Here is an 18,811-nt window from a genome sequence, read left to right as displayed (position 1 = left end):
AAAGACATCTTGAACTTTGCCTAGAAAGTGTGTTGCTGGTGGTAGTACTGGTGTGTAAGTCTGAAACTATTTTGTGTATATTGTAGTACAGAATAAATGAATATATATAGTGATGCTGATGGGAACCAGGATGTTCAGTGATGGAGAAAGAAGATACAAATACGGAAAGAGAAATTTTGTAGTGTTGGATTTTGAACTGAAGCTATCAGTATGGACTCATGATTTAAACAAACATTTTGGCAAAGGGTATCCTGGTCACTTACACATATACTTTGTCCACTGAAGGTCCTAGAAGAAATGAAAACCAGGAGAAATGAGCATACCAAGTGCTCAGATCTAATTTCTTGCCCCTATTTTCTACTAAAAAGTAACTAGATTTTTTCTGCCTAGGACAGAGAGAAAATACAAAGAGAGCTAGTAGGTCTTGTATCAGAAAACAAGGAAGTACTCAAAGGTTGATGAGAGATGTGAAAGGATACAGGTCCTTGGGTGGCACAAATGGTTTGCACTCTCCAACTAACCTAAAGGTTGGTAGTCTGAACCCATCTAGTGGCACTGCGAAAGAAAGGCCTGGTGATCTGCTTCTGTAAACATTACATCCAAAAAAACCCTATGGAGCTCAGTTCTACTCTATAATACCTAGGGTCACCATGAGACGGAATCAACTCCACAGCAATGGCAACAGGTGTGAAAGGACAGGTGAGCCAGTTGAGGGGACTTCACTGGCTAAATATGGGCAATTTGGGCACCAAAAATAATAACGGTATTAGATTATAATAATTGACTATAAAAAGAATCCAGGAGTCCATACTGATACTTGAAAAGAGAGAGGAGGGGTTGAGGAGGGAGGAGAAGGGGAAGGGTGAGGGAGAGGGGAAAAAGGAGAAAAGAAAAATACAAAAGGAAGGGAAAGACGGTGGTTACTTTTCTTTATACGAGAATGCTAGCTAATAAACGTAGAAGGAATGATAAATTAGAAATCACCATTTCATAATCGCTGTGTTAAGTGTTCATCAGTGAAAGATAGCTTGGGGTGGGGCTGGGGGTGGGGCAAAATATTCACCTGGTTTCAGCCTGTCCCTGCAGAGATTAATTATCTGTTGCAGACCCTTTGACCAAGTGATCAAATTTGGCATCAGTCGTAGTAGGGCAAACCCACACTGTGTCTCCCAATGTGAACCAGGAAGTGTAAGACATCACGTCACTTTTTTTTTTTTTTACCAAAAAGTTTAACCTAAATTTAAACACGAGAAAACATGTTTGATAAACCCAAGAACATGGTGCATTCTACAAGACGCTTGGCCCGAACTTTTCAAATACAGTATGTCAAAGTCTGGAATACTTGGGGCGGGGGGGAGTGAGAGTTGTGTTCTACACTGAAGGAGCTTCTACAGAGACAAAACCAAACGCAAATGCAGTGGGTGAATCTTCCCAGAACCAAATACACCGCCCTCTAGTGGATTCGGACTCCTAGCAACCCTGTGAAACAGAACAGAACTGGCCTGTATTTTATATTTTATAGTGTTCCCAAGGCTGTAAATCCTTATCAAAGCAGACGGCCACGTCTTTCTCCTGCGGTGCAGCTAGTGGGTTAAAACCCAGACCTTTCAGTTGGTAGCCAAGCGCTTTAACCACTGCGCCACCAGAGGAGACTCTTAAGTATATCTAAATTGAAAAAAAAAATGTGTGTGTGAGACATTTTGGGACGAAGAAAATTTAAGTGCGGAGAGTAGATATTAAGTATGATGGAAACATTAAATTTCTTGCATGTGATAATGGTTGAGGTTTTTAGGAGTGTTCGCCGTGTGTTTTGTTAACTTTGAAATGGTTCAGAGAAGAGAAACCTATATATGAAGAGATAAGGCAAACGCTGCGAAGTGTTAGTATTCCGTGAATCTGGCCAAAGGGTATAGTTTCCATAATACTACTCTTTTGAACTTTTTGGTCAGTTTGTAAATTTTCTAACTAAAAAGCTATAAAAACTGGCGCAGGCCTTCTTCCTTCAAAACGGTGGGGGTTCACGTCACACAGAAAATCTGCAGGGAGAAACCTCCTTTTCCATGACCCTTTCCGGTTTAGGCCCTGAGCTCTCGTTGCCTTCCCGAAGTTTCTCTGTCACGCTACAGCGGAGACCAGAGGCTGTAGGAGGCGTCACAGAGTCCCCGGAAGCTCCCACCCTTCTCTTGCGTGAAGCCGGAGGGCCAACGCTTCCACCTCCGGCTCCGACGCCGGCTGCCAGGGGCGGAGCTTCGGGGGGCGGGGCCTGGGCGGCGGTGCTGGTGGCTGCCAATGAGCGCCGAGGCGGAGATCAGAGCCTCGCGGGGCGGGGCTTGGGGCGGGGCTCCGTGCCGGCTCCCGGCCGCCCCGCCGCTCCAAGGCCTTTTCTCCACCTCCTACGCGGCCGCAGGTTTGTCCCGGCTGCTGGCCCTCGGGAGGAGGTGGAAGGCCGTCGCGCCGGGTAAGTGCCGCGCTTCACCCTCCTCCGGCCCGCCCCCCTTCCCTCCCTAGCGCCAGAATCCTGGAGCCGGCGCACGCCGGCGGCTTTGCTGCTCTGGGCGGCCTCGACTCGCGGGCTGGAAGTGGTCGTTGGGGTGGCGGTCTCGGAGAGCTTGGTGCCGCTGGGTGTGCTCAGGGGCTGCTCGCGGTTCTCCGGTTCCTGTGCAGGCAGGGCTCAGTGGGGCGCCAGGATCCGGGACTGCTCCCGGCTCGCCGCTCCTTCGGTCAGGCAGGTTTGGTCATTGTTGGTGGTGTGATTGATACCTATGATAATGTCATCAAGATCTAAGCCCATGCTGGCATCTGGGCGTTTGCGCCCTTGCTCCCCCGCGTGTTTTTCCGTCCCCTGAATCCCTTCCACCCAGTGGTTCATTTACAGGGCAGCGGGAGCACCAGCGAACGTCGTGCCCTGGGAAAGGGGACGCGGTATTTTGAATTGCTTTTGGAACATGGCAGGTTAGCTCACGTTTGTAAGGACGGGGAGAATTAATGTGTTCGGAAAGTTAATATGGCCCTGGATTTTAAGGTTTTTCTAGGTCTCAGTAATTTCATGTAAAGTAGTTGCAATTATCAGCATTATCGTTCCTGCGCAAAAATAGCCAATAATGTTCAAACTGCCCGCAGGTTCTAGATTTTTCCTCCTCTGAGAGTTGAAAGGCATGAATTGTGCTCCCAAAATTGTGACCATAAACCAAAAACCAGATGCTGTGGAGTTGATCCACTCATGGAGACCCCATGTGGGTCACAGTAGAGCTGTGCTCCATAGGGTTTTCAATGGCTGATTTTTCAGAAGTAGACTGCCAGGCCTTTCTCCCGAGGCATCTCTGGGCAGATTCAAACCTCCAACCTTTAGTTCAGCAGCCAAGTAGTTAAAAGTTTGCACTAACCATGGACCATGAAAATATTCATGTGAAATGAGGGGTTGATCTAGATAGGATTTCTAAGATTCCTTTTAAACATTTCATAAGTCTATGATGAGCTTATTTTTGGCTCTGTAAAAAGAACAGGCAAAGTCTGGAAAGGGCAGCCCTGCAGGGAACCAAGATTTATGAGAGCACAGACCTTTAGAGACTGATGGCGAATGACTGCAGACTGAAAGGAGAACACCAAGTAAAATTGAAAGGGCTTACCCAGAATGAATTATATAAGAGAAACTTGGAAAGCTTTGAGAAACTTGGAAGTTCCAGCAGCAGTAGTGTACTTTAATGACCTCTTCTGAGCCTTGGTGGTGTAGTGGTTAAGAGCTTGGCTGCTAACCAAAAGGTTGGCAGGTCAAATCCATTAACTGTTCCTTGGAAACCCTATGAGGCAGTTCTACTCTGTCTTATAGGGTTGCTCTGAGTTAGAATGGATTCAAGGGCAAAGGGTTTGCTTTTTTTTTTTTTTTTTCCTGCAGCTGTACAAAAGAAGTAAGGAGAAAATAAGTGCTAAGTAACCATATTAGAAAAAACATAGGAGAAAGGACATGTTACTTAGCACATACCTTAAGCGTAGGGAGAACCCTTTGAATTTCTTAGTTTGTACAGGCATTTCCACTCTGAAAACACTTAGCTTTTTAATAGACGTATTTTCTCCTGTACAAAAATCTTGTGTTTATTCTGAATATGTAGAATTCCTCACTCTGCCATCCATCAGTATTTTTTTAACAGCCTTTAGAAGATAGTGTTGGCTGTGTAGTGCATAGAGGAAGGTGGTGTGTTCCTTCAGCGATCCCTCAGTTTGAATACTTGGTAGCTGTGTGATGTTGGGAAAGTCACTTTTCCTTTCTGAGGCTGTGCCTCCTTAGTTGTGAAATGACACCAAGTGCATAGGGTTGTGAGCATGAAATGAAATCCCTAATGTGGAAGACGTACGGCAATGGCTGACATATCAGGCATTCAGTAAATGACAGCTGTTGTTCAGATTGTGTTCATAATGCAGCAAAGAGAGCTGGTCAGTGGGTTTTAGCCTGGCTCAAACCATTATGTGCTAGGCTACTAGCTGAAAGGTTGGCGGTTTGGACCCATTCAGAGGTGCCTCAGAAGAAGGGCCTGGGAGAAGGGCCTGGTGACCTGAGCAGATCCTAGGTGGTGCAAACCGTTAAGTGCTTGACCGTTAACTGAAGGGTTGGCAGTTCAAGCCCACCCAGAGGCCCCTTGGAAGAAGGTCCTGGCATTCACTTCCAAAAGATCACAGCCTTGAAAGCTTTACAGAGTGCAGTTCCTCTCTGCAACATATGGGGTTGCCATGAGTCGGACTCAACGGTTATTTTTTGTTAGAGGGCATGACCTAAAGGAGAGTACAGTGGTCAGTGACCAGGGGCCGCTTCTATGCCACTCACCTCTGGAATTTATGCAGAGTCCTAATCCCTTTCCTAGTCTCAGGCTGAGATGTTACCCAAACACTATTGACTGCTAAGGACACTTCACTCTCCCTGACTCTCTTGCCCTGGGTATGACCAAATACACCTCAGTAGATAGAACTGGGATTTTTCCCAGGAAATGTGGTATGAAGTTAAGGAATGTGGGTCAGGAGAATCCCTCAAAAGAGAGCCCAAATGCAAAGAAATAGTTTAATTTACTGAACAGAGATGTCAGCCTAAAATAACTAAAGCCGTGTTACAGGTTGCTCTGCCCAGCACAGCTTACTGGGTACATGGTCCCCATGCTAGTCTTAGCCAGAACCTTTTCTTGTTTGGCTGTTTGACCAGCTCCTGAGGCCAAACTGTTTTCCTCTTGCTCAACAAATGTAAACTGTGGGAAGGTCCGGTAGTCTTAACTGCTCAGGGATCTAGTTCTAGCATGCAGAAAGAGGAGGAGGAGAGCCCAAAAGTCGTTTTCACCCTCTCAAAATTTGAAGTTGAATAGAAAGTACTTTCTTATAGATTAACCAGGGATACTGATAAGGAGAGGACACTAATTTGTAGAAGACAAATTCACTGTGGCAGGATCTGAATTAGAAGGGAATGGGTGTGTGATTTCAAACCCAAAACCAAAAAAACTACACCCATTGCTATGAAGTCAATTCTGACTCACAAGGACCCGGTAGAACAGAGTAGAGCTGCCCCATAGGGTTTCCAAGGCTGTAAATCTTTACCGAAGCAGACTGCCACATCTTTCTTCTGTGGAATGGCTGTTGGGTTTGAACCATTGACCTTTCCTTTGGGTTAGCAGCCAAGGGCTTAAACATTGCACCACCAGGGCTCCTGATTCCAAACCACCGGGAGGCAGTTCCGCATATTTGAGCTCTAGGTGAGTATTTGCATATGGGTGTGTAACCCAGAGCTTCTGGCCTTTAATTAACTAAAAACCCAATACCAAAATTGATGGGAAAAAGTAGCCAAATCACATGAAAAAGAAACTAACAAAACAAATAAAAGCAGTGACAGGAAGTTAGAATGTTAATCTGTGAATGGTATTAGGTCATATGATAATCTTAAAAAAAAAAACTTAATTCAAAACCATTTAGAACCCCATTTCCCATACATTTTTTTTATTGTCCTCTAAGTGAAAGTTTTTTTTTTAAGTGAAAGTTTACAAATAAGTCAGTCTCTCACGTAAAAACTTATATACACCTTGCTACATACTCCTAATTACTCTCCCCCTAATGACACAGCCCGCTCTCTCCCTCCACTCTCTCTTTTCGTGTCCATTTCGCCAGCTTCTAACCCCCTCTACCCTCTCATCTTCTCTCTAGGAAGGAGGTACCAACATAGTCTCAAGTGTCCATCTGATCCAAGAAGCTCACTCCTCACCAGCATCCCTCTCCAACCCATTGTCCAGTCCAATCCATGTCTAATAAGTTGGCTTCGGGAATGGTTCCTGCCCTGGGCCAACAGAAGGTCTGGGGGCCATGACCACTGGGGTCCTTCCAGTCTCAGTCAGACCATTAAGTCTGGTCTTTTTATGAGAATTTGGGGTCTGCATCCTACTGCTCTCCTGCACCCTCAGGGGTTCTGTGTTGTGTTCGCTGTCAGGGCAGTCATTGGTTGTAGCCGGGCACCATCTAGCTCTTCTGGTTTCAGGCTGATGTAGTCTCTGGTTCATGTGGCCCTTTCTGTCTCTTGGGCTCGTAATTACCTTGTGTCCTTGTTGTTCTTCATTCTTCTTTGATCCAGGTGGGTTGAGACCAATTGATGCATCTTAGATGGCTGCTTGCTAGCATTTAAGACCCCAGATGCCACTCTTCAAAGAGGGATGCAGAATGTTTTCTTAATAGATTTTATTATGCCAGTTGACTTAGATGACCCCTGAAATCATGGTCCCCAAATCCCTGTCCTTGCTACACTGGCCTTTGAAGCAGTTTATTCAGGAAACTTCTTTGCTTTTGGTTTAGTCCGGTTGTGCTGACCTCCCCTGTATTGTGTGTTGCCTTTCCCTTCACCTAAAGTAGTTCTTATCTACCAACTAATTAGTGAATACCCCTCTCCCACTCTCCTACCCTCCCTCCTCTCGTAACCACAAAAGAATGTTTTCTTCTCAGTTTGAACTATTTCTCAAGTTCTTATAATAGTGGTCTTATACAATATTTGTCCTTTTGCATCTGACTAATTTCACTCAGCATAATGCCTTCCAGGTTCCTCCATGTTATGAAATGTTCCACAGATTCCTCACTGTTCTTTATCAATGCATAGTATTCCATTGTGCGAATATACCATAATTTATCCATTCATCCGTTGATGGGCACCTTGGTTGTTTTCGTGTTTCTGTTATTGTAAACAGTACTGCCATAAACATGGGTGTGCATATATCTGTTTGTGTAAAGGTTCTTATTTCTCTAGAATGTATTCCAAGGAGTGGGATTGTTGGATCGTATGGTAGTTCTATTTCTAGCTTTATAAGGAAGCGCCAAATTGATTTCCAAAGTGATTCTACCATTTTACATTCCCACCAGCAGTATCATGTAGATTTTAGAGATCAGACACTGATCGGAAATGTCATAGCTAAAAACTTTTTCCCAGTCTGTAGGTAGTCTTTTTACTCTTTTGGCGAAGTCTTTGGATGAGCATAGGTCTTTGATTTTTAGGAGCTCCCAGTTATCTAGTTTCTCTTCTGCATTCTTAATAATGTTTTGTATACTGTTTATGCCAGGTATTAGGGCTCCTAACATTGTCCCTATTTTTTCTTCCATGATCTTTATTGTTTTAGATGTTATATTTAGGTCTTTGATCCATTTTGAGCTCATTTTTGTGCATGGTGTGAGGTATGGTTCCTGTTTGATTTTTTTTGCAGGTTTTGGTTTTATCCAGTTATGCCAGCACCATTTGTTAAAAAGACTGTCTTTCCCCCATTTAACTGTTTTGGGGCCTTTGTCAAGTATCAGCTGCTCATATGTGGATGGATTTATGTCTGGATTCTCAATTCTGTTCCATTGGTCTGTGTATCTGTTGTTGTACAGTACCAGGCTGTTTTGACTACTGTGGTGGTATAATAGGTTCTAAGATCAGATAAAGTAAGGCCTCCCACTTTGTTCTTCTTTTTCAGTAATGCGTTATTTATCTGGGGTCTTTCCCTTCCATATGTCCCATACATCTTTGACTACATTTTGGGAATCTTCATGTTTTTGGGTGTATGGTGTGTGTGTATGTATATTTTACATATACACTGTAGAGAGAAAAATCACTATGAAATAAGATGAATAAAAAGAAGAAACAACTCTAATGTCATCATCCAGAATTATCTACTGAAAACAGGAATCTAAATGACAGCACCCTGTTCCATTGCATGAATCGGCTGTCAGTTATTTAAATAACTAATTTTCAATAACAATGTAGATAATTAGACTGAGTCCCTAAGATCCTCTTACAATAGATGGGGCCCTGGTGTCTGCACTTTAGGAGCTCTGCAGTGAGGATAAGAACTCCTAATAAGGAACCGTGAGTGGTACAACGGTTAACGTGCTCATCTGGTAACTGAAAGATTGGAGGGTCGAGTCCACCCAGAGGCACCTCAGAAGGAAGGCTTGGGGATCTACTTCCTAAAAATCAGCCACTGAAAGCCCTATGGAGTACAGTTCTACTTTGACACACATGGGGTCGCCATGAGTTGGAATTGACTCAATGGCAACTGGAGGAAAAAAAAAAGGGTCCAACATAGATGCCTTGTTGCATGTATGGTATCATACCTAAGAAAATAAGAATCATATAAGCACTACCTTTGTATACTAGGTGTTGTAAAAAAGCAAAAAACAGTGCCATTTAGATTGACCGCCTCCCGTTGAATATTATTTTTTTCTCAAGATTTTTTTTCTTAATTTAAGCCCATTTTTATTGTGTGTAAGATGCATCTTATCTGCAGTACCTTTTGGAAACTGCTTACTGATATTTTCTCCTTAATTAAAATGTAGAGACTCTTAAGTCATTGCAATCTACTTGCAATTTCTTTATTTTAAAAATCATCGTCACTTCCTTATTGATACTGTATAGTCTCAGGTTGTAGTAGAAAAATCCCTACAGTTGGAGTCAGAACAATTGAGGTTAGAGGCCCAGTTCTCCCATTAGCCGTGTGGGATTGGGTTTCCTAGTCTGTTTATGGGAATGGTACTATCTGTCCTCCTACTCCAAACTTGTTGGAAGGGATCCAGTGAAATTATTTATATAGATCACCTGTAATGGTAAACTCTAAACAAAAAAAAACTGTTGCCGTCGAGTTTGTTCTGACTCATAGCAAACATACAGGACAGAGTAGAACTGCCCAGTAGGGTTTCCAAGGAGTGGCTGGTGGATTCAAACTACCGATCTTTTGGTTAGCGATTGTTAGCTCTTAACCACTGCACCACCAGGGCTCTAACGGTAAGGTCTAATACCTCCAGATGGCACTATGATGTAGGTTTTGTTTTGTTTTTTAACTTGCAATCAGCACATTCCAAAAATGGGTTGAGGAAGGTAGTAGTAGACAATAAATGAATTACTGGATTTATTATTAATGTGTTCTTATAATCTGTAACTTGTCATGTTAGTCATTATATTAACTATGAATTTAATGAGGCTAAGAATTAGGAGTCCCTGGGTGGTACAAATGTGTAAGCACTTGACTGCTTACAGAAAGGTTGGCAGTTCGAGACTACTCGGAGGTGCCTTGGAAGAAAGGCTGGGCGATCTGCTTCTGAAAGGTTACAGCCTTGAAAACCCTATGGAGTGCAATTCTTATCTGACACACAAGGGGTTGCCGTGATTTGGAATCAACTCAACAGCAGCTGAGTGTTTTTTGTTGTTTTTTTAAAGAATTAGTTAAGGAGAGGTATTAAATGTTTTTAGGGACAATAGGGAGATGAGAGTTTTTTGTTTTTTGCGGAGGCAGAGAGGGGCTTGTTCTTCAGTACTGAAGTATGTAAGAACATGAGACGATTTTCAAGATCTGTGCTTAGGGAACCTTCAGCCTTATTCATTTGTGACCACTCTGATCTTGGTTAATACCCTTAAATTAGGCATAGCTCTCAGTAGATGTATTCAGCGTCTATGGAGTCCTTGTGACTTCTCTTGAACAACCCTCTTGCCTTGTAGAGAGCAGACATTCTGGGCAATGGTGACGTGATGGACCTCTCCTGGGAATGCAGACTTGTGAAATCCCCAGAAACATGCAAAACAAATACATGGGGTGTATTGCCTGCCATGGTGACTGTAATAAGGAATCTCCTTTTAAAACAACATAGTTTTAGTTGATAGTGGTATATACATGAAAGTGAATTAATTTGTATATGTTTCCTGTCTCTGGGCATGAGGTCAGATTAACTCCAGTCACATAATTACAGAACATCTAGTGCACGTGGGAAAGCGCCCTGGTGGTGCAGTGGTTAAGAGCTTGGCTGCTAACCAAAAGTTCTGCAGTTCAAACTCAACAGTCACTCTGCCGGAGAAAGTTGTGGTAGTCTGCTTATGTAAAGATGTACAGCCTCGGAAACCCTGTGGGGCAGTTCTACTCTGTTCCTATAGGGTCACGATGCTTTGGAATCAACTTGACAGCAGCGGGTTTAGAACACGTGGAGGTCCTGGGCTGTGGCGTGCGTGTGAGTATATGCCACGGTGCATATGTGCCACAGTGCCTGAGGACCCACTAAGGGAAAGGAAGAAGGAAGGCAACATTTGTGGAGTGCCTTTTTTGTGCTAGGTTTTAAAATATGTGATGTCGAATCCCCACCAAAAATCAAACCCACTGCCATTGAGTCGATTGTGACTCGTAGTGACCCTCCCTATAGGACACAGTAGAGCTGCCCCATGGGGTTTCCAAGGCTGTAAATCTTTACGGAAGCAGACTGCCTGCCCCATCTTGTTCCTGCCTAGTGCTGGTGGGTTTGAACCACTGACCTTTCTTTTGGTTAGCAGCGGAGCACTTAATCGCTGCACCAGCTGGGCTCCTTTTAATCCACACAATAGGCCTAAAAGCTAGGCATTTCGTTGAGCGTAATGATATGGGCTCTACCCCTAATTGATCGTGTTGGCTGTTGTGATGACAATGATGCCGACGAAGAAAACAGCCTAGATTGAGGTTTAGCAGCAGCTTCCCTAGGAAGGAAGTGGTGTGGCTCTGACCCCAGCTTCTGCCTCCTTCCTTCACACTGTGCTGCCTCCCCACTACTAACGAATTTGAGCAAGAGAAGAGAGCTACTACATTTATTGAGTGTGAATAAAAGTTTACTGTGCTAATTAGTGGGGAGAAAGTTGAGCCTGTTGACCAACATGGAAGTTTTAGGACTTATTTTTGGATTGCATTTTACCTTATGACACTGTATATTCATTTCCCAGGTATGCCATAACAAAATTCCACAAACCGGGTGGCTTACAAGAGTAGAAATTTATCGTCTCACAGGTCTGGAGGCTAGTAGTCCAAATCAGTATGTGGGCCAATCAGCGTGTTCCCCAAAGTCTCTCCCAGTTTGTGGTAGCCTCTTGATATCCCTGGGCTTGTCGATGCATCTTTGCATGGCCATCCTTCTGTCTCTCTCTTTCTTCTCCTTTTTTCTAAGAATTCTGCTTGGATTGGATTAGGGCCCACCCTCACAGGTACCAGGGGTTAGCCTTCCATAAATCTTTTTGGGGGAACACAATTCAGTGGTTTGCATCATTTTCCTGCTTTAGTGTACCTGAGGGGTGTGATGCCCCCTGTTGTTAGCTGCTCTGATTTGGTACGATGGAAGGAAACGCTGCCCAGCTGTGCACCATCCCTGTGACTGGTTGTAGATCTGACCATTGTGACCCATAGGGTTTTCATTGGCTGATTTTTGGCCGTAGATCACCAGACCTTTCTTCCTAGTCTCTTAGTCTGAAAGCTCCACTGAAGCCTGTTCAGCATCATAGCAACATGCAAGCCTCCACTGTCCCCCTGTAGGGACTCTTTCCAACAGTGACAAAAGAACAGCAAATATTGACTGGGTGAGGAAGAACCAGATGTAAGATAAAATGGACTACCCGGAAAACGGGCTCCGCTGCACCACACTGAATACATACACACATAGCAAGGTATCGGCATACTGGACTACTTCTTAAGGCATGAATGAAAATAGGGCAGCTGATAAAGTGAGGGCTATAAAATATATATATATATATATATTTAAATGTATGTATGTGGAAACACTGGTGGTGTAGTGGTTAAGTGCAACGGCTGCTAACCTTTTTTAATATATGTATGTGTTTGTAAATAAATATAAATAAAATGTTTCCTTCTTCCTCTGTGCAGAAGGGACAGCAGCCCCTGCACTATCACCATCACTATGCAAGGAGTTTTTCCTGCGAGATTAGTAATTGCTGATTTGGGGTTTAGGACTTAGAGGTTCTTTGTCTTATCAAGGCAAGGCTCCCCTTGGGGATTGTGGCAGGGATGGAAGGGAGGTTGCAGGGTGTGGAGGGGGGTGTCGTTGCAGGGGGTGTTGTTGCAGGGGGTGGAGGGGGATTGTTACAGGGGATGGAGGTTGCTTGTAGGGTGTAGAAGGGGGCGTGGGGTGTAGAGGGGGGCATTGTTGCAGAGGGTGAAGGGGGGTGTTGTTGCAAAGGTAGAGGGAGCATTGTTGCGGGAGGCGGAAGGGGTGTTGCAGCGGGTGGAGGGGGGCATCGTTGCAGGGGGTGGAGGGGGATGCAGTTGGGGGAGTGGAGGGGCGTTGTTGCAGGGGGTAGAGGGGGGCGATGTCTCGGGGTGAATGGGCATTGTCATGGGGGTGGAGGGGGCGTTGTAGCAGGGGGTGGAGGGGGGCGTTGTTACAGGGGGTAATGAAGGAATTTAGAGAAGAAACTACCAGTGTGAGAATTTACAGCTTTGCAATATCTTGCTTTTGTGTCCAGGAAAAACGCTGTTGGAGGCTATGTTTCTGTAAATCAGGGAAGGGAGGTCGGTGAGAATGTCGGCCCCCAACTGGAAGCCGTTTGTGTACGGAGGGCTGGCCTCCGTCACAGCCGAGTGCGGTAAGCTGTGTCCATGCTGGAGTCACTTTGCATGTGACGGTGTTTCAAATTTAAGGTCACACTTTGGGATTTGGTGTGCGTGTGGTGCCAGCACAGAATGTGCACTGTGAAACCCTAATCTCAAAATTCCAAATTCTTTCCTTGTTTGGTATATTTTTAAGACAAAAACAGTCATTTTGTCTACTTATTAGCAGTTTAGGGTTTAAAGTTTAGTGGAGAGAAATTTGAGCCTGTGGATCAAACAGAAGTTTGATAATTCATTTTTGGATTGCATCAGTCTCTTTTTGCCTTGTCTTTTTCCTCGTGTGGCCGCAGTTAACACATTTGGCCGTAAGGTTTTAAGGTGTTCAAGGGTCTTCCTTAAGCCAGAGTAGACCGACTGTAATTATTCAGTGTTTCTGCTTATGGACATTATCCACGTCCTGTTTGTGACTTCCTCATCCGGTGCGTCGCACACCAGATCCTGGCTGTCTCTTTATTCCCCTCTTGATTCATTCATTCGACAGATACTGATCGAGCAGCTACTGAGTGCCGGGTGCTGGGCTGAACGCCTGATTTGCTCCCAGGGCTCTAGTCACTGCTGTCTGAGGACCGGCCGCCCTGAGGAGGAGTTGAGACATGTTAACCACCCACCTGCTTAGGTTCTCCGCTGGTGGGGTTTCCCACTGATGTCATTCTGAGTATGGGCTTTATATATTTGAGTGAGCTACCTGTTAGGTCCCTAGGTGGTGCAAATAATTTGCACTCAGCTGCTAATGTAAAGGTTGGTAGTTTGAACCCGCCCAATGGTACCATGGAAGAAAGGCCTGATGGTCTGTGTCTGTTAAGATTACAGCCAAGACAACCCTATGGAGCAGTTCTTCTCTGTACCACATAGGGTAGCCATGAGTTGGAATTGACTCAGTGGCAACAGGTTTAGTTTCTTTTTGGTGTCTTATTAGGTACTATATTAAATATTTTTAGCTGCATCGTTAATGGTTAAGAGCTTGGCTGCTAACCAAAAAGTTGGCAGTTCAAATCCACCAGCTGCCCCTTGGAAACTGTGTGGGGCAGTTCTACTCTGTTCTGTAGGGTCTCTAAGAGTTGGAATCTACTCAAAGGCAATGGGTGCAGGTGTCAGATTTAATTTTAGACTATAAAATCAATCATTCTTAAGTGAGAAATGTGGATCATTTAGAAAGTGAACTTTTTTACTTCATATTGAACCTCCAGTTTTAGCCTTCACATATGTAAAGAATAGTAACTTTTTTTTAATGGACTTTTCCATTTGCATAAATCACTCCATGTATTGGTAATATTGACAGCAATGTAGGCTACTCAGATCCTGTGGGGAATAAGTCAGGGTGTAAATGTTAAAAGTACAGATAGGAAAATGCATGTGTGTGTATTTTTTGAGTTTTGTTCATCTTTTGGTTCCTAAAAATAATTAAAAAAAAAAAAATACTGCTACCGTTTCTTAATTGTGTTTCTTGGTTTATATTATAGCCTGAGTGTTTTCTCAGTAATATAATACTGTGTATCTTGTATTTTGTGGAACTCCTGTTTGATTAAATGAATTTTTTTCTTTCTTTAAAATTTTAAGGCACATTTCCGATTGATTTAACCAAGACACGTCTCCAGATTCAAGGCCAGACAAACGATGCAAACTTTAAAGAAATTAGGTATCGTGGCATGTTGCACGCATTGGTGAGGATAGGCAGAGAAGAAGGGCTGAAAGCGCTGTATTCAGGGTGAGTAGACCTTTGTGCAGTACAGTTCAGTGTAGACCCTTGCAGATGTATCAACTGAAGACAGACTTCACAGAGAAAAAGTAAACATTTGAAGTGTATTGGAAAAGGACAGTCAGCATTGTAGATTTTCCACTTTTATTTTCAACTTTATTTGTAAATATGTATTTTATGTAGGAAGTTTTTGGCGAAACTACGTTCTTAATGATACTTAAGTATGGTCAATAATGCACGAATTACATTTGTTCTAAAATATCCCGTAATTCAATTTTTCACTCTGCAAATAGCCCTGCCCCTTAGCTATTCGGAATTGCTGATGTTTTTGCCATAATGGAAATGCTACAGTGTCCTCCATAGCCGAGAGCTGCAGTGAACTCCTTTTCTTTCCTTCAGCGTTTAATGAAATCGTGTGCTATAGATGCTGGATGGGAAAGGGAATCAGACTCTGCCTATACCAGAGCCTCTCAGGAAACGGTTCCTCAGGTGGTTTAAATGAAGGAACTGTTGAAAGATGCTGAGGCACCTAGAAACTAACAAAGTGAGAAATGTTGTCAACCCTAGGACCAAGGGGCAGGGCAGGGACTTGAGTCACCAGAGCCCACTGAGGGTGGGAGCCTGGCAGGAGAGCCCACGTAGCGCAAACAGGAGTTGTAGAGGAGGCTTTGGTAGAGCCCAGGAAGGAGTGAGCTGGCAAATGAATCCCTACTTCTCTCTCCTCCTTCCTGTCTCCACCCTGTGGAGTCCACCTGGAAGTCAGCTGGCAGGGGAGCCTGGGTGATACAGTGTGTAGGTATAGTCCATAGGCATCAGCCTCTCAGGGCACAGAGCTGGGCAGAGACGGGTGAGAACAGATCTGGGGGATAGATGGAGACTCAGCAGCACACTGTCCTTAAGGAGCTGTAGCTTAGTGGGGGCTGCAGATGTGTGAACAGGGACTTCACACTTTCAGAGTCTAGAGAGGCAGGGCATCAAGCCCAGACTGTGGGGACAGGGGAGGTGGGAGGTTTTCAGCTGCTCTATCCAGGTAAAGTTAGAGGGTACCTGTTTTCATTCAGAGCCAGTAGCACATGTAAGAGAGCATGATACATTTTAGGAACTGCAAGTAATTTAATTCTGCGTAGATATAGTATGGGGGTTGGTGAGGAGCAAGAGATGGAGCTGGAGTGGTGGTAAGGACTCGGGACATGGACAGTCTTGTGCCATGCTAAGCATCTTGATTTTATCCACTACACCAGAGGTTGCAAACTGGTGGCCCAGAGCCTGCTCTCCAACCTCCAGAGGTTTTTGTTTTTCAATTGATCGAATATTTTAAAATGTGTAATTGCATGTGAAAAATCTGGGGTTTCATCTTCTCAAAAAAATTCCACACCAGGTCCACATGCATTCATGTATGACAACAGCAGCTGGAGTTGAGGATACTTCCTCTGTTTACCAAGACCTCTACTACTCACATAGTGTATGTGTGTGTAGTTAGACCCAGCCCACTTCACTCACTATGGTGTCTGCATGGCTACCTGTAACACTTAAATTTGCTGTGCTTATGGTAGGAGTCCCTGGGTGATGCAAACAATTAATGCACTGCCTGCTAACCAAAAGGTTAGAGGTTCAAGTCCACCCAGAGGTGCCTCAGAAGAAAGGCCTGACAGTCTACTTCCAAAAAAAAACCAGTCATTGAAAACCCTATGGTATATAGTTTACTTTGACACACATGTGGTTGCCATGAGTTGGAGTCAACATGTTGGCAGCTCGTTTTGGTTTGTGTGTGTGTGCTTATTGTGGACATAAGCCACAGAAGGGTTTTAAGTTGGGGGACTGACATGATGAGGTTTCCATCGTTAAAAGATGACTGCCTGCCATATGGAGAAATAATTAAAGATAGATTACACTGGAAGCAGGACTCTCGTGTAGAGAGCCAGGACGAGGATCTGAACTGTGTATTGGTCTTGGGGACAGAGAGGAGGGAGACAAGTTAGGAAGCTGTTTAGAGGGTAGGATCGACAGTACTGAGTAACCTCACATAGTAGGACACAGTGGGGAAGGAGGGGACAAGGCTCGTGTTTAGGTTTCTAGCTTTGGCCAGTGTCTGGATGGTCATTCATTCCCTGGTCTAGGAAACAGAAGAGGGGAAGCTGCTTGCTTGGAGAGGGAAGAAAATGAGTTCAGTTTGGGCCACTTGATCTGGAGGCGTGTGGGGGACGTTTAAATGGAGAAGTCTAGAAGATTTGGGAATACATCCTTGGCTCAGAGACAGATTTAGGAGTCATCTGTCTCTGGGCAGCAGTTGAAGCCCTGGGAGTAGATGAGCCCTCCAGGGAGCGTGTTGAGAAAGGAGAGAAGAAAGTGTGGGATAGAATCTTAGGGACCACCAGAGTTGCTGCAGAGGAAAGCGAAGAAATGAATGAGGGTAATGTTACAATAAGGAGCTGTGGTGGCACACTGGTTAAGCACTCAGCTACCAACTGAAAGGTTGTAATTTGAACCCACCAGCCGCTCTGTGGGAGAAAGATGTAGCAGTCTGCTTCTGTAAAGATCACAGCCTTGGAAACCCTATGGGACAGCAGTGAGGAGGACAGAGGGTAGCCAGTTGTGCATATTTCAAAGAGAATACATAAGATACAAATTGACAGGTGTCATTTAATTTATTGACAAAGATGATTGGTCACTTTGGTGAATGGAGTAGGTAAAGGGAGGCCAGATCACAGTCTGAGGAGGTGGGAAGTGCTGACAGAGAGCTGGGGAGTGTAAATGCCACAGGGCGGTTTTGGGGTGGTCAGGCATCACTGGAGGGACATATGGGATGGAGGCTTGTGTTTCCGGTTATTGGATTTTGAACTTGGTTCAGAATTGCATTGAGGAAGGAACTGGAGAGGAGATAACTGGATTAGGGCCACCCAGGAGGTAGGAGATGAGCTCCAGAGCAACCCTGGAAGAATTAGAGGTGTTTGCAGTATGCTTAGCTGGTGCTGATGCCAGATTTCAGATTTCATGAAGTGCTTTGCGTTCAGAAGAGAAAGCTCTTTCATCTTAACATGAATGGGAGTATTGAGGGGCCCTGGTGGTGCAGTGGCTGCTAACCAAAAGGTCAGCAGTTCTAATCTACCAGCCACTCCTTGGAAACCCTATGGGGGCAATTCTGCTCTGTCCTATAGGGTCACTATGAGTCAGAATCAAATCGACTCAACCAACAACAACAGGTTTTTTTTGGGGGGGGGGGGGTGCATATTAAACTCCATATTCATTTACATTTTCACTGAGCATAAATAAGAGGGGCTGATTTTTTACTTAATGAACTAATAATTTGCATACATTTAACTGAACTCTCCTGTGTTTTTGTTGGATTAGCAATTTAAGAGCACTATTTTAGCATAAGGATACCTTGTAGCACAGTAGGTAAAGCTGTTGACTGCTAACCTAAAGGTTGGAGGTTCGAAACCACCCCGAGGTACCACAGGGGAAAGACGTGGCAGTCTGCTTCCGTAGAGATTTACAGCCTTGGGAAAATCCTATGGGGTCACTATGAGTCGTAATTGACTCGATGGTAGTGGGTGTGGTTTTTTATTTTTTATTTTAGCATAGGAACCCTGTGGCATAGTGGTTAAGAGCTCGGCTGCTAACCAAAAGATCAGCAGTTCGAATTCACCATCTGCTACTTGGAAACCCTGTGAGGCACTCTGTCCTGTAGGGTCGTCATGAGTCAGAATCAACTCGACAGCAATGCGTTTGGGTTTTTGGTAATTTAGCATAAGGAACCCTGGTGGCACGGTGGTTAAAGTGCTTGGCTGCTAACCAAAAGGCCAGCAGTTCGAACCCGCCAGCTGCTCTGTAGGAGAAAGATGTGGCAATCTCCTTCCATAAAAGATTACAGCCTTGGAAACCCTTTGGGGTCACTGAGTTGGAACTGACTCGCCCGCAGTGGGTATTTTAGCATAGTTTGATTGTGAAAGGCAGATGCATGATTGTATCTCTGTGTATGGGTTTCCTAGAGGATTTTAAGTGAGTTTTTTTTGTCCCTTTGTACATTGGTTTGACAGAATTGCCCCTGCAATGTTACGCCAGGCTTCTTATGGCACAATCAAGATAGGCACTTACCAGAGCTTGAAGCGGTTGTTTGTTGAACGCCCAGAAGGTGAGTGGGGAATCCTTTTTCCTCTAGTGGACAGGTGGTGGGGTGTTGGCCTTTTTATTCAAGTGGTTTTGGATGAGACTTTCTTCAGCTTAT

The 18,811-nt window shown here is 44.4% G+C and overlaps 1 protein-coding gene across 5 annotated transcripts in view; it reads left to right on the top strand.

Moving 5' to 3' along the window:
* The first annotated feature begins 2,350 nt into the window (after positions 1-2,350).
* SLC25A30 (solute carrier family 25 member 30) overlaps positions 2,351-18,811 on the top strand; it is a 29,060-nt gene continuing 12,599 nt past the window's right edge. Inside the window, exons 1-5 of one of the 5 annotated variants that reach the window (XM_049853090.1) lie at positions 2,354-2,458; positions 11,799-11,929; positions 12,746-12,865; positions 14,448-14,595; positions 18,624-18,718. In XM_049853090.1, coding sequence (XP_049709047.1) covers positions 12,802-12,865; positions 14,448-14,595; positions 18,624-18,718 — 307 coding nt within the window. In that variant the 5' untranslated portion in view covers positions 2,354-2,458; positions 11,799-11,929; positions 12,746-12,801. Of the gene's footprint in view, positions 2,459-11,701; positions 11,930-12,745; positions 12,866-14,447; positions 14,596-18,623; positions 18,719-18,811 lie in introns of those variants that run through there. The other 4 variants (XM_049853088.1, XM_049853091.1, XM_049853089.1 and 1 more) reach the window with 4 other exon arrangements.

This window comes from Elephas maximus, chromosome 14 (genome assembly GCF_024166365.1).
Source record: "Elephas maximus indicus isolate mEleMax1 chromosome 14, mEleMax1 primary haplotype, whole genome shotgun sequence".
Classification (NCBI taxonomy): domain Eukaryota; kingdom Metazoa; phylum Chordata; class Mammalia; order Proboscidea; family Elephantidae; genus Elephas; species Elephas maximus.
Note: the sequence above shows the minus strand (reverse complement) of the source record. Positions and strands in the feature narration are given on the sequence as shown.